Genomic DNA, 16,053 nt, shown 5'->3' with positions numbered 1-16,053 from the left:
ATCATTCTAAAAAAATCACACAATTACATTATATTTAATTTTAAATTATTCAATTATTTATGCATCAAATTTGAAGTCTTTAAACTCAACTTAAAGTCTGGTTTCCCACTGATTCCTGAACTGAATGTGAACCTTACATATTTACAGTATCTCTGTGATTGTGTTGTCGTATATTTTAGAGTTTTGTGTGTTTCAGACTTTGGATCTTTTGCAAAAAGTTGCATCAGCCATAAATTATGGCAGGAGAAACTCCGCTGACAGCATTAAAGACAAACAGCTCAGTCTGTAACTCTCAGTGACATTTACTTCACTATTTATCACACAGATGGGAAACATTATGCACTAAGCTTGTATGATTTATTTGAATTTATTTTATTTTAACATTTCTGCAAACAGAATAAGTACAATAGTCAAGAAAGCACAAACATTTTTTCTGTAATCTCCTTTTCTTTTTTTTTCTTTTTTATCCAGATCTGTAAAATACTAAATATCAACTTGCATATTATTTAAATTCATCTATCAGCCTGTCATAAACACATAACATACATTTTTTAAAATTATCATTAGAGACATCATATTATATTTTTATTTTTTATTCAATTTAGCTTAATTTAATTTTGATAATATAATGCACTAATAATAGCATATATATTTTTATTTCATTTTATACAGTTAAATGTATTTTATTTTAATTATTTAATTTATTTTAATTTCTCCACTGCATGCACTGTTTATGGTATTGTTTCCTCAGTCCTTGTGCTTTTGAGTCCTTAATATATAACATGATGTTGGGAGTAAAAACTTTTATGTTTTATTTTATTTAATTTTTTATTCTTTTTGCTATGTTTTTATTCAATTTAATTTGACATTATTCATTTTTACTTAATGTAATTTAGTATATTTTTTACATTTTATTTGACATTAATTTATTATGTTGTTAATTTAATTTTTATTTCATTTTATTTCATCTGTTGTTGCCTTCCAGCATGTATTATTTATGATAGCATTTCCTCAGTTCCTCAATACTGTGTGATTGATTTCATTTGCTTATTAGTACCATTACATTTAGGACAAATTTTATTTATAGATTTCTGCACCTTATTCACGTTATTTTACATATCTTAGGGTTTTCATTTTTTAGTACTTTATCTTTTATTTAGAGAGATCATATTATACTTTATTTTATATTTTCATTTTATTTTTTGTTTCATTTTTAATTAATTTAATTTAATTCAATTCAATTTTTATTTAGGGAAGTATAATTTAGTTTTATAATTTAATTTAATACAATTACATCTATTTTAAGTTCATTTTTATTTAATTTAGTGTTTCCTCACTGCATGCATTATTTCAGATAGCATTAAAATTTTCTATTAATGTAATACAATTTAATTTTTATTGTATTTTATATGTTTGTTTTATTTTATTTTTATTTGTTTGATGTTTCCTCACTACATGTACTATTTCTGATTCCCAAATACTGTGCGATTGATTTTATTTGTATTATTTTTTAGAATAGATTTTATTTATAGATTTTTGTTACTTTTTATTTATTTACATATTTAAGTGTATTCATGTTTTATTACTTTATCGTTGATTTAAAGACATCATATCATATTTTTTATATTTTAATTTTATTCTTAATTTAATAAAAAAAATTTGATTAGTTTAATTTATCTAAATTAATATAATAAAAAAATATTTAATTTAATTTAAATACATTTCTTTTTTAAATTTTTATTTAATTTGGAGTTTGAGTTCTTTATAAAAATGATGCTCGGAGTATCGGATGCTGTTCTTTTTAATTGTATTTTACTTCTTGAAAAGTGCTGTATAAATCAAATTTGATTGACTGAGTATATTCTGTCGTCTGGTGTCTACAGGACCACATTATTTCTTCATTTTTTTGTCTATAAAATAATTTTCTGTGACTGTAACTGTAGTATGTACAGCCGCACAAAGTACAATATTGTGAACATATTCGTTCCACAGCTTTCCTCCTGCTCGTGTTTTTTAGTAGTTCAGTGTGTTTTTAAGCCTCACTCTGTTTGTTTCATGTCTGCTGCCAAGTTTGCAGCACGTAGAGTTCTTCTGAACTGCTTCTGCTGGAACATGTGAGACAAAAACCAGCAGAACTCCTGCTCTGAGGCGTTCACGGTCCCTTTGTGCCCAACGTGGGCAGCGTGGCTGAAATGGACTCATCTGTCTGCAAAGTGCTTCTTTGCTGATATAAAACGACCTCCGCCTCGTGTTATTCCAATTCTTCTCCCAGCAGTGGTGTGAAATTTGAACCGAGTGTCGGTGGGCAACAAACGGCCCCCCGACGAGCCGCCACCAGAACAAATGTGACCTCTGATCGCAGACGGAGGGCGGCGACATTTCATACTTTATGTCCTGCAGAGCCGCCTTTTAACTGCAGCTCGGCCTTTCTGATCAATATCACACCAACACTGCCAGACTCCTCAGGCCTCAGAGATGTTTTTTTGTCTTCAGTTCAGCTCTGAAGCTGCCAGCCGGATAAAGTTCCAGCTAAAAAGTCTGACACGTCCCCAGACACATGGCTGTGTGGGAGGAGAACCAAAAGGACACCACAATCACAACTGTTATCTTTGCCTTTATCTACTTGATAAAAGCACTGAGTGTGAAGTTTTATCAGCCTGGAGGTTTGAAAAGTCTCACAACGCAGAATCCTGAGGACTCAGCTCCTTCAGATACGTGGCGTCCTTGAGAAAGTGACTGCCCAGATAGCAAACTATGGGTGAATCAATGTTGATTTTATGTTGAGACCTAACGTAGAAATTATACAGAAAGTGCAAGGTTGATAAAATGTTGAGTCAACGTTTGCTTACATAGATTACATGTTTGCAAACATAGATTCAACATTAATTAAACATTGACCTGTCAAACATTTTAATTAAACCAAAATACAATGTAGATTCAATGGTATCTTTTAAACACAAACTTCAATGTTGACAAAATGTTGTTGAATCAACGTTGATCCAACCATCAGTCTTCAACAGTAACCAAAATTCAACCTTCTTAACCCTAATTCAACATTGATTTAACATCTTTTGCTATCTGGGTAAAGTGTGATTTATGGTTGAAAAGCAAACGTTGACTCAACATTTTATCAACCTTGTGCTTTCTGTATAATTTCAACGTTAGGTCTCAACATAGATTCAACATTGATTCACCCATAGTTTGCTATCTGGGTGAACACGACCGACCTCAGTGAGCAGCATGAAAACATGAAAACCAGTCATAGATCTGAGTTTATTCTGTTCATTTATTATTATTTTTTGAACACATTTTATTTATTCTATTTCTGTACATCTGCAAACAATCATTTCTGACTTCATTTTCTTTTATTTTCTTATTCAGTTTTCATTCATTTTGACTGTATCTTGCACTCTGTACCGTCTGTTTGTCTATCTATAATTTAATTTTATCTGTTATTATTTTATTAATTTAATTTAATGTAAGGTTTTGTTTATTTTATATATATTTTTTATCAGATTTTACTTTATTTAATTTTTACATTTTTTCTATTTATTTCTATGTTTTCATTTAATTTAATTTTATATTACTTTTGTCAGTTACATTTTCATTTCGTTTTATGTACTGTAATTTGATTTTTAAATTTTTATTTGATATTACTTTATATTGTTGTTAATTTAATTTACTTTGAGGTTATTTCAATTCAATTCAATGTATTTACATTCAAATTATATTTTAATTGATTAAATTTTATCTCATCTGCTGTTTTCCCATTACATGCATGATTTAATGTAATCTAAGTTTTTATTATTTCATGTATATTTATTTTTTATTTGATTTTACTTTTTAATTTTTTGTTTTTATTTGTATGTTTTTATTTAATTTTATATTATTCTTTTCAGTTTTATTTTCATTTCATTTAATGTAATTTTATTTTAAATATTTTATACAGCATTATTTTATATTGTTGCTAATTTAATTTAATATGAACCTATTTCAGTTCAATTCAATGTGATCATCTGATTTTTTTCCCATTGCACACATGATTTAATTTGATGTCAGTTTTTATTTATTTCATGTCTACTTATTTTTATTTTTTGATTTTACTTCATTAAATTTTTTATTTGTATTTATTTTGATGTTGTTCTTTAATTGAATTTTAAGTCATTCCATTCAGTTTTATTTTTATTTCATTTAATTTATTGTAATTATATATTTAAAATTTTATTTGATATTTCAATTCAATGTAATTCAGTTGAAATTTTATTTTATTTAACTTTATCTAATAGAACTTCACCTTATTTGGTGCTTTCCCATTACATGCATGATTTAGTTTAATGCAACAATGCAATAAAACCACAGTCACCTTACCATAAATCTGGGGGATAACTAAACCCATCCAAAGAGCCACCAGAAAACACAACATAGGCACCGCAGTAAAACCACATATAAAACTTAGACACATATTGGTACACCCAAAAGACAATATTGAGCAGGACAAAAAGTGCAGCGTCATCTACGAGATACCATGCAACTGTTGCAATAACACACATCGGGGATACAGGGAGAACATTTTACAGAAGGAAACACCAGAAGGAATACGAAAAGGAAACAGCACGACTCACAAGATCACAGAAAGAAAAAGCACTACAGGAAAACCTCAAAACTGCCATGTCAGACCACTGCAGAAGAAATAATCACGCTATGGACTGGGACGGGGCAAAAATCATTGGAACAGAAGACAGCAAGCTGTAACGTTGGATAAAGGAAGTGATGGAGATCAGGAGGCGTGCGGACAGGGCCATGAACAGAGACGAGGGAGACTTCATGCTCTTCCACAACTGGGACACCATACTCCAGAAGAAATAGGACGGCGGGGGATGCGGCATGCCTGGTGGGGTGGTCAGGTCTGTTGGGTTCACCATGACATGCCATTACGGTGTGGGTGTGGTTGGCCCGGTGGATCTGGCGACTCTACTGGGTGTGCTGCAAATGCCGGCTGTCAAAAATCCGCCGGCTGACATGTCACAGGCTGTCAGTGAGACGCTTCTGAGGAAGGCCAGAATGCTCACCAAAACTGTCAAGCAAGGTATTTAACATCTATCTAATCTTTATTTGTCTGAACAAAAGAACTCAAAACTATATGTTTGAGGTGTACTTTAGCTTGGTTCATGTTCCATCTGCTAACGTAGTGGCAGGTTTATGACACTTCAATGCATCCAGACGTCCAGGATTGATGGAGATATTTGGACTTCCTGTCCACAGATTGTATATAAATGACGGACGTCGCCTGCAGGTCTCAGAAGTGAAGCTTGAAACCTGCATTCTTACAAACAGCGAGCAGCAATGACTCCTGAGGTCGCAAAAACAAGTCTGATTGTATGGAGGTGATTAAAAAATGACCCTACTTCTTCCCTGACTTTAAGTTTCAAGTCTCCCTCAGTGCAGTACGTTGTTAATTTAGTACATTATAAATTGTAGCCCTGTTAAGAGTAAAATAGACAACAAGAAAAGCACTCAGAGAGCACAGTACACAGCACTGGTCCTTGTGCCATTTCTGACGTTCCCTGAAAATTTCGTACGAATCCAAAATGACCTTGCACTGAGCACAGGCATATGCCATGCACGTGTACGTTAAGTACAGACACCGAATTGCGTGACCGAAGTATGTAGTGGGTGGTGGAAATTGATGGGACTCGAAAACACTCCCACAACTTAAGCAATTGTTTTTGTGTCATTTCTGATGGATAAGTCCTCAGTGGTGGATTTGTAGTAGGATCACAGTCATGTGATCATCAGCAGGCAGCTGATGTAGTGTTCACTTATTGTCATGGTTACAGTGACACAGTGACACTATCCTGCAATAATAGAGAAATCTTTAACAAATCCATGGATCCAGACTATAAGCTGCATCACTGCCAAAATCTAATCACTTGGTTCTTGTGTCATTTCTGACCTTCCCTGAAAATTTCATCCAAATCCTTTCATCCGATTTTGAATAATGTTGCTGACAGACAGACAGACAGACAGACAAACCAACGCTGATTATCACATAACTCTGCCACGTCCTTTGGCTTCCCTAATAATGTTGTTTTTTTGTCCTCAAAGTGTCTTTAAGCTGAACACCAGTGCATGCTAACACATTCACTGAATGTGTTTAGCAGTTATAACGTATAAAAACAGATCGATCAGATTCAGGTGTCCTACCCATGATGTAGATCTTGTTTCCTCGTACGAAGGGCGTGGCTCCGTAACGCGGCGTTGGCATGGAGGTCATCGGCTGCCACTGGTCCTTCTCAGCCTCGTAGACTCTGACCAGAGCCTGAGGCGTCGTGTCAGCTCCCATCCCGCCAAATGCATAAACCTTCCCGTCTGCAGAGACACAAACGAGACACAAACAGCGTTTATTAAAGGACCCTAATGGAATGCAAGGAATTCCTTTTCTTATTTTTTCTTTTGCTGTTTTTTGAAACTCAAATTTGAACCCCTAAAAATACTCGAAAACGCATGAAAATTTGCACAGATGTCAGTACCGGTGAAAAAATGGTACACATATATAACTCCTCAAGACATATAAAAATGTAATTGACACCTATGCCTAAAACAGGAAGTCGGCCATTTTGAATTATGTGTCATACTTTGGGTAATTTTTGGACATTTTCAATAGCTATCAACTCAAACAGAGTAACCCCAAGAGAGCTCAAATTTAGCCAGGATGTACAGCCACCCTTTGTGAACAAAAGTTATCAAAATGCTCCGTAAAAGTCTGAGGGCGTGGAAATGGCGACTCCTGAAATTTCGACTTTTTGCCATAGAACAGGAAGTGCTGTGTAACTGGCCTGCACATGCTCCAGTCTGCCTGAAACTTAACATGTGTGATCAGAATTCAGTCCTTATCACATTCAGAGGTCAAACTATGCTGTCAGCAGTAGCGCCACCCGGTGGACATGCTTAATGTTGCTGACTAGCAAGGATGCCAGAAGCGGGCCAACGCTGCTTGCAGCTTTAATCAATTGTTATTTTTATTACAAGTTCCTCTTTTAAACAGATTCATCTCAATACAGCCATGGCCATAAGTTTGGACACAAGTAACATGACGCTTGTGAATCTTAGAAAATACCACAAAATTGTCACTTACAATACAGTACACAACTCCTGAGAACTATATTAAGTTTCATATTTAAAAAAACATCAAAAGAGTTTGGTGTCATTTTGTTATTCTTACCAAATTCGGTTGTGAAAGTACTGCATTTTTTTGTTATTTTCTTCTAATATTATGTTTTGGGAACAAAGTTGTTCCAATTGTTGGAATTTATTGATAATATTATATCCCTTGTTGATTTGTTGACTAATTAAACTGGTGCTGTCAAAAAATATTAGTTATGTTCTGTAATAGACATCAAAACAGACATAGTAAGTCATGCTGTGTCCAAACTTCTGGCCATGGCTGTATTAGGTAAGGGCATTTCTGGTCTCACTGTCATGTCCTCTATCCATCTGCAATATTTATGCCCGGCGCCTGAGAGACTTCCTATGACCCCGGCGTTACTTTCTCACAAGGACACATGCAAACATCCAACAACTGCTGCTGTCATTAGAATACAAGAAGAGTGCTGAGTGAGCAGAAACACTGCAGGGAGGGAAGAAAGGCAGAAAACCGAGATGAAAGATGAAGAGGAAGCGAGGAAACTAGAGGAGAAAGTGGGAGAAGGAAGGCGATATTCAACAGAAGAAAAAGAAGCTGAGTAAAACATTAACAGCCCATTAGCACTGGGAAAGTTGTGAAGGCTTAAATGCAACTAAGCGAGCAAGAAACGCAGAGAGGGAGGAAGAAGAAGAGGAAGAGCATCCAGACAGATGACGCATCGGCAGAGCTGTGACTTAAACTGTGAAGAAGAAAGCAATAATAAATCTGTCAGTCGCCACGCAGCCAAAGCTCACACAGCTCAACAGTTATGACTGAGTAAATCCAATTTTTTACTGTTGTGCATAAAATAAAATGCCTCACCAAGGACACTTTCATAAACGTATCGCTATGCACGAGAGCGGAGGCAAGAATGGAGGAAATACAGATAGAAATTCATCAGTGGAGCTTTGTAATGTGTGTTTGGTTCATTTGAGATGCATTTTGTCATCAGTAGTGTCAGATAAAGTGTGAAATATTTAAAACTGAATCATGTCTCAATAATTGCGTTACTTCAAAGTTGGACAGTGGTGTATTTCCTCTTAAGAACAACTGAAAACCAATACTTTAGAAAGACTTTCTTCAAAATAAAGGCCCCAAAGTAGCAATACAATGTAGCAACAGTGAACAAAACACGAGTAAATTTAACTGGAACTCGAATTTCAATGAGTCTAACTGCATGCAAAATGACTATAAAAAGATCTATGAACACCAGAACTTTGCATGTCTAAATCATGGCTCCACATAAATAAAATATAATAAAATAAATCAGAGGAAATGTGACTATGAGACTTAATGATGGAAAAGGAAACAGGAAGATCAGTGAAGGTACAGAAAGAGCCATAGTACCACTAATCAGGGCTGCAGCGGTCTTAAACAACCTTTGCTTTGTGGTGTGTATTCAGTTCGTTTTAGCCTCATTTTGTTATCAGTAGTGTCAGATAAAACAGCTTGCAATTGTGTTTTTTTTAAAGGTCATGACAGTGAAAATTCCATATTTAACATTTCATGAAAGTAAAACTAAAACTAGTAGACTGATGTACTGGATATACTGAGCTAAAAAACAAAACAAGAGAACAGGCTCTATCTTTTGGGACTTTAGAGCTTAATTTTCTAACATTCTAGAGGCTAAATGAGTGTTTTGGTGTAACGACTAATCCTCAGATCGACCTTGTGACCCCTAAAACTTAAAATAACTCCACTATAAAATCTACAGTTTGGTCTTTCTGCATAAATACAAGTTTTCGTACGTTTTTCTGTGGGATTTGCAGGTTACGTAAGCCTTTAAAATCGTGTTAAACTGTCATGAATTGCTTGTTACATTCTTGAATCCCACCTGTGCACAAGAAGCTGCACAGTCATGAACATAATAGAGACGAACCGAGAGGCAGCAGCTGGTCGTGTTTTCAGAAGAGTTTACCAAGTGGAGTTTTCACTCGTCGCTCAGTTAAAGCAGATTGTACCTCATTTAAACAGTTCTTGTCACTAAGCAGCTACAGCTGTCATGTAGCTAACGCCAGTATACCATTCAGAACAAAAAGCTAATTAAATAACACAGAGCTGAGTCCACATATTTAATCTGAAATGCTGTTTAATAACAAATTACATTTGGATAAATGGGCAAATAAAGTCAATTAAACTAGCATAATGAGATATTTATTTTAAACTGTATGACTATAATAGCCTAGCCGCGCTAGACCCATGTTCTGAGGATGCAAGGGTCTAGGACAGCTCGACAGGGAGGGAGGCGGGCTAAAAGGTTGTCTTTCAAATCACTCTGCAGCAGTTGGGTAGGTATACAACCAATCAGTGCAACGAACAGGCTGATGTAGTTCCTAGAGCGCCGGCGGATTGTGGCTAAGTCCCATTAGCTTCCCAACCAGCGGAGCCAACTGGTATATTAAGGATTTGCCATATCCCGTTGGCATAAGTCCAAATATGTCTTTCTTCTCAAAGAAACACTTCAGTACCGTCCTTTGTTTATCTTTCAAGTTGAATTTTAGCTTCAAATCTTTAAGGGCTGTGGCCAAAGCCGAGTCGAAAGATAACTGTTTATTGTGCGCCGGTTGTTTCTGTCAGAATCGTCACGCCTCTGTCGTCACTTAGTTACGCCCGCCTTCTGACTCTACACTTCATGGTGATTCGTCCGGCCAGTTTTAGGAGAATCCAGCCTCGAGCCTTATGGAGGGTAACTAGACCCACCCTGGCAGAGAATTAAATTCGTTGCCGTGGGTTGTCTAGCGCGGCTAGGCTATGACTATAACTGACTGCAAAACAATTACAGTATAGAACACAAGTGACTAAACTCCCGTGCAACATCACTTAAATGTCAAATTATTTAAAACTGAATCACGCCTCAAAGATTGCATTGTTTCCAGTAGAGAACTTACTTTTATGAGCTATCAAATACAATCACTTTTATTGAAAATTCAGGCCTCAAAGCACAATGCAACAGCAGTGAATGACACAAAAGCTAAAACAAACAACCTATGATCACTAAAACTAAAGTGGTTTTACATTTACTGTGTGAGGGTGGCCATAAAAGGACCTGTGTATGTCTACAGCATGGCTCCACAAGGAAAAGAATCACCAGAGGAACTGAAAAATGTGATTGTAAACATTAAAGATGGAAAAGGATACAGAAAGGTTGGTTGCAACAGTAATCAGGAGGTATACAATGAGCCATAACACCACTAATCAGAGCTGCAGTGTCCATTAATAACCTTTGTGGCGCTTTGGCACTGAAGATGAAACTTTGGTAAAGAACGTAAAAAGTAGTTAGATGAATGTTGGGTTTCTTCAGTCAAATGATGGTCAAGATAAATTTGTTGAGCTCACATGGAGTCCAGAATGTTTGGTGGGAGTCTGATCAGGACCCCTACTGTGAATGATATTTAGTAGCACAGTCACTTCTCGTTTGTAAAGTCCAGGGTTTCTGATTTGACCACAAACAACCAACAGCTGATGGACACTAAAGCTTAAATCTGTCTAGGGATTAAAATAGGTTTTGAAAATGTTTTATATACATGTTTTACATAAAAACATTTTCAACACCAAAAATCACTGGGACTAACGGTCAAGATAAGTTTGTTGGGTCCAGCATGTTTGGTGTGAACCTGAACAGGACCACCACAGTGACTGCATAGTCCTGACAGTGAAGCACGGAGGTGGAAGGGTGATGATATGAGGCTGTATGAGTGTAAAATCACATTAATAGATGGATAAAACCAAGAATACTGGCTGACAAGATGATTTCCAGTCTGCAGAAGCCTGAAGAAGAGGAATATTCCAGCATTAGAACCATCTAAAGAACAAAATCAGGTTTTAAATAGGAAAAACAGGAAACCACCACCTCTAAGTATAGCATCTACCACCGTTCAAAAGTTTGGGGTCACCCACACAATTTCATGTTTTCCATGAAAACTCACATTTTTTTTCATGTACTAACATAACTGCACAAGGGTTTTCTAATCATCAATTAGCCTTTCAACACCATTAGCTAACACAATGTAGCATTAGAACACAGGAGTGATGGTTGCTGGAAATGTTCCTCTGTACCCCTATGCAGATATTCCATTAAGAATCAGCCGTTTCCAGCTAGAATAGTCATTTACCACATTAACAATGTCTAGACTGGATTTATCATTCATTTAATGTGAACGCTTTTCTTTCAAAAACAAGGACATAAGTAATCTAAGTAAGCCCAAACTTTTGAACAATATTGAATATGAACAAACCCAAACACTGCTTGACAAGATGACTTCCAGTTGGCAGAAGTCTGAAGAAGAGGAATATTCCAGCATTAGAACGGTCTAAAGAACAATATCAGGTTTTGAATGGGAAAAACAGGAAACTCTCCCTAGATAAGTACAACACCTGACTTACATCACATAGAACAGCTCTGAGTTATAGTTAGAGAAATGTAGAGCAGAGGAACTCAAAAGATTTGTCATATTTTTCTTCATTTTACACATGAAGAAAACGTCCATCAGATGTTTATTTCCATCAGATATTTAATGACAGTCACTTCCTGTTCTCATTGTTTCTGATTTGACCACAAACAATCGATTTTATTAACAGTTGATGAAAACTAAAGTTTAAAACTTTCTAGTGATTGAAACATTTATACAGGACTGTACATAAAAACATTTTTAAAATCAAAAATCACTTAGATTAAGATTTTCAAAACACAGATAATGATTCATTTTATATATCTATTAGTTTAATTCTGTGTGTTGAATGGCAGATCTATGTGCCACTAATTCTACTACTGATTCCTGCTATGAAGATAAACACAACAATCTGAAGCTTTTCCTTTATTTCAAGCAATGAAGGAGACAGTTTAATGAAAAGATCGTCACTGTAATTCTACACATTTAGACTCTAAATACCGGAACATGTTCACAAGCATCACGACACGCAATTAGAAGCGTTTCAAAGTGTAACAGTTGGTCAAGGATCACGAGGACAAGAAGAAAATGAAGCATAAAGTGGATTTCTCCAGGAAATAAGGCTCTTTTGTCTAATTTTCAGTGTGTAAGTGGCAAAGCAAAGTGTAATGTTGTTAACTTTAACGCTTCCCGGAGAGCTTTTGTGATTTCCTGCTAATGGCGTTCTAATGGTTTCCTCAATTGTACTTGCAGCCTGAAATGATGGACAGCTGTACACTTAATACTCAACAATGAGGAATTATTTCAATTTTTAATGATAATCTTGTAAATCATCATTTGGTCCCACTTTGAAATGTAACTGGAGAGAAATGTAGATTGTAGAAGCACTTCTTGCTTATTTCTGTGTCTGTGTGTGGAAATAAAGTCGATTAAACAACAAGTGTGTATAGCAGAGCGAACGATTTAACATGCAGGACGTGTGAAAACTGATTCAGCTCGGCACAAAGAAAATGACTGTCAAACTGTCTGTCAGGCTGAATTGCCTTTGCTCAAGCTTTTACACTTCCATAATCTGCTTTGGCACAGCAGCACGATAAGTGTTTCCTTGTACAATTAAATGAGAACCTGTTTTCACTGAGATTAAACATTCACAGACGCGGAGGAGAGCTCGGATGTCGGAAAGTTTCCTTTTAAAACAAGTTCTCTGAGAGGAAGTTTGGGTTTGATGAGGCGATAAATCAAAGATGTGGGTCAAGAAACTCGTCCGGTGTGAGACACTGGGGCTGATATATTCTGGGAAAAGAAAGGATTAAACCTTTTGTGTAATAATTTGTAAGAGTTAGTAGTATGGAAACCCATTTTTAATTCACATTATTCATGATCAGTGCATAAATAAAGGCCTCATTTACACTATTTTTCAGTGCTTTTATCATACTTGACCTACTGTGCATAAAGCAACACATATAATACAACATTACATCCACTAAACTTACTCACAGTACTCCACCAAGGCTGTTCATTCCCCCATACAGCATTGCCAAGGAACGGCGGAGTTATGTGATGATCGGTGTTGGTTTGTCTGTCTGTTAGCAACATTACTCAAAAACAGACCAACGGATTTGGATGAAATTTTCAGGGAAGGTCAGAAATGACACAAGGACCAAGTGATTAGATTTTGGCAGTGATGCAGCTTATAGTCTGGATTCTTGGATTTGTTAAAGATTTCTGTATCATTGCCAGATAGCAGCACGGCATCACTGTAACCATGACAACAAGTAAACACTACATCAGCTGCCTGCTGACGATCACATGATTGTTATCCTACTACAAATCCACCGCTACGAACCCACTGGAACTTATCCGTTGGAAATGATACGACTGTGCATCGTTGGAGGAGTATTGCCCTCTCTGAGTGCTTTTCTTGTTATTAGAAATGCAGCATTTATTTACTAGTTCTTGATGATTAGCAATTATGACAACATAGAAAGTGTCCATTTAATATAGATGTACCCAAACACAAAATGACCTTGCACTGAGCACAGGCGTGTGTTATTCATGTGTACGTTATGTACGGATACCGAATCGCGTGACCTAAATATGTAGCGAGTGACGGAATAGATGGGACTCAGAAACACCCCCACAATTTAATCAGTTGTTCCTTGTATCGTTTCTGGCAGAAAAAAATCTGATCACTTGGTCCTTGTGTCTTTTCTGACCTTCACTGAAAATGTCATCCAAATCCGTTAGTCCATTTTTGAGTAATGTTGCTAACAGACAGACAGACAGACAGACAAGCAGGCAAACAAACCAATGCTGGTTGTCACACAACTCTGTCGTGTTCCTTGGCGGAGTAAAAAGCTATAATTATAGTACATAATGTGGGATGTAATGAGCACATTAATTAGTTGTTTTCCAAAGCAAATACTAAAAAATTTATTGACATAGTTAAGTTTAAAACTGCAAAAAATACTGTTCAAAGCAAACAACAACTAGCCATTTGCTCGTAGCGTCATGAAGAGTAGATGTTGGGGTAAAACTATGGAACGGTCTGTATGAGAGTTTAAAAATGAATTCAATTTTGAAACAGTTTTTAAAAGAATACAAAAAAAATGACTGAAAAATAAAACAATGTGGAACAGTAAGGACGTTCTTTAGGTTTCTAAAGAGGGTTAAAAAGTTTCATGTAAACAGGAAACAGATCTGAAGCTGGTTGGAGTTAATAAGTTAAACTATCATTTTCAGACATTATTTTAGGTTTTGGATTTGGTTTGGTTGCTATTGTGTTTATTTTCTCTTTTGGCTTCATGATACTGTGGCATGTCTGAAAAACATCAAATGAAAATAAATGGAAGACATTCAAACCACGAGGCTCTAATGATCCACTTCCAGTTTTTAACTGTCGCATGAAGCCAAATACTGATTGATCTGAAGCTCTATTAACATTTGTGTTCCAAATTAGACGACATTGGGCAGTTTTCCTCACAAATACACACAGAAACTGGCCCCTAATTGGCAATGTTAGCCTTTTTTTGTTTGGCCTGACAGCTTCAAAACATGACTTCAACTCCAAATAGGCCCTGCACAGAGCAATGGAGGGTTTGCTATGTTAGCATATAAGCTAACATAGCAAAGTTTTTCATTGTTGGACGCCAGTGCTAGACACTGAAAGGGCAGAAAATATGTTGCTTGTTGGTGCTGTTGTCATTTCTAATCAATCAGTAAATAAACAGTTTTTCAGGGCCCCTAATAGAATCAAAGTATGTAAGTACTTTTTTTATACTACAAAGACAGCTCTGAAAAAAATAACGGATGGCTCTTGTGGTTGGAATCCACACAAAGATTAGTCGTCCTACAAAAGCCACAAGTTTGTGCTTTAGAAAGCGCTTCACTGCGTACAGTTCACAAACAGATCAGCCTGATAGTGTTCATGCTTTATAATCAGAAGAAATCACTCTGCAGGAAGCTTCAAAGCATGTCTCTAAAAGATCTTCTGCAGGTTTCACTTGTGGGACTAACAAAGGGTATTCTATTTCATGATGAATATAAATACTATTCAGAGTTTCATTATTGCACAGATTGTAGCTAACTAAGGAAATTGCCTGTATTATTTAGAAAAATAGACATTGCACAGGGTATTTTAGGTGTAAAATATTCACAATTCACAGAATTAAAAACCGAGTTGGCCTGTTTATCGTGGATATTCGTACGTGTTAAAAGCAAGTTTCAGTTCCAACCTTCTTGTAAGCTCAATAAACACATGCATAAAGAGTCATATGTCTTCAGAGTCTGGATGCTTTTTCTGGCCGTCGAGCCACAGAAACACCTGTTACCGTGGTAACTGTGAAAATGCAAAAATTAGACTAAGATGTCGTCAGCGTCTGATGAGTAGAAGTAAAAAAAAACAAGTACAACTTTGATAGAAACTGGTGTATATTTTTATCACAGTGTGTTAGTTCATATAGACGTAGAAAGAACAACACAAACATCCCATAATCTGCTCGACGTCATGGTTACCTCTGACCTGCAGCTTTTTCCGTGCACGTGTGTGCGAGCGTGTGGTCTTGTGGCCGGGGTCTCATCGGGCCTCTAATTAAAGGAACCCGTCCTCTGGCCCGTCGCCCCAGGAGACGCCATGGCAACCACAGCATAACCTACAGACTCCTTATTATGGGCTGCAATGAGTCACGGCGTGAAGCAAAGTGAAAAGAATTGTCTCACAAATCACCACAACAAACCTACAAGCGCACCGGATTATGGGATGTTTCTGCAGCTCTGTCTTTGATTCATCCACAGATCGTTCCTCTTGTGTTGACGTTTGTCCCTCATCTTTTTTCCTTTTTTTAAATTTCTTCTTCTACTTTACTTTCATCATCATCTCCCGTCCTCCTCCTCTTTTATTTTTCCTTCCATATGTTTAATTGACTGCTTCATCCGTCCCCTCTCGCTCTCCATTTCATCTTTTTGTCCTTCCCCCTCCTCTCT

General features: G+C 36.2%; 1 protein-coding gene across 2 annotated transcripts in view; it reads right to left on the bottom strand.

The window, feature by feature from the left end:
- The window catches only part of LOC110959203 (kelch domain-containing protein 8B-like), a 293,431-nt gene that overhangs the window by 86,982 nt on the left and 190,396 nt on the right, over positions 1–16,053 (bottom strand). For both annotated transcript variants that reach the window (XM_022205982.2, XM_051949825.1), the window contains exon 3: positions 6,205–6,369. In XM_022205982.2, the coding sequence (XP_022061674.2) occupies positions 6,205–6,369 (165 nt within the window). The remainder of the gene's footprint in view (positions 1–6,204; positions 6,370–16,053) is intronic.

Source organism: Acanthochromis polyacanthus, chromosome 6 (assembly GCF_021347895.1).
Source record: "Acanthochromis polyacanthus isolate Apoly-LR-REF ecotype Palm Island chromosome 6, KAUST_Apoly_ChrSc, whole genome shotgun sequence".
Taxonomy (NCBI): Eukaryota; Metazoa; Chordata; class Actinopteri; family Pomacentridae; genus Acanthochromis; species Acanthochromis polyacanthus.
This window is presented reverse-complemented; position numbering and strand designations above follow the sequence as displayed.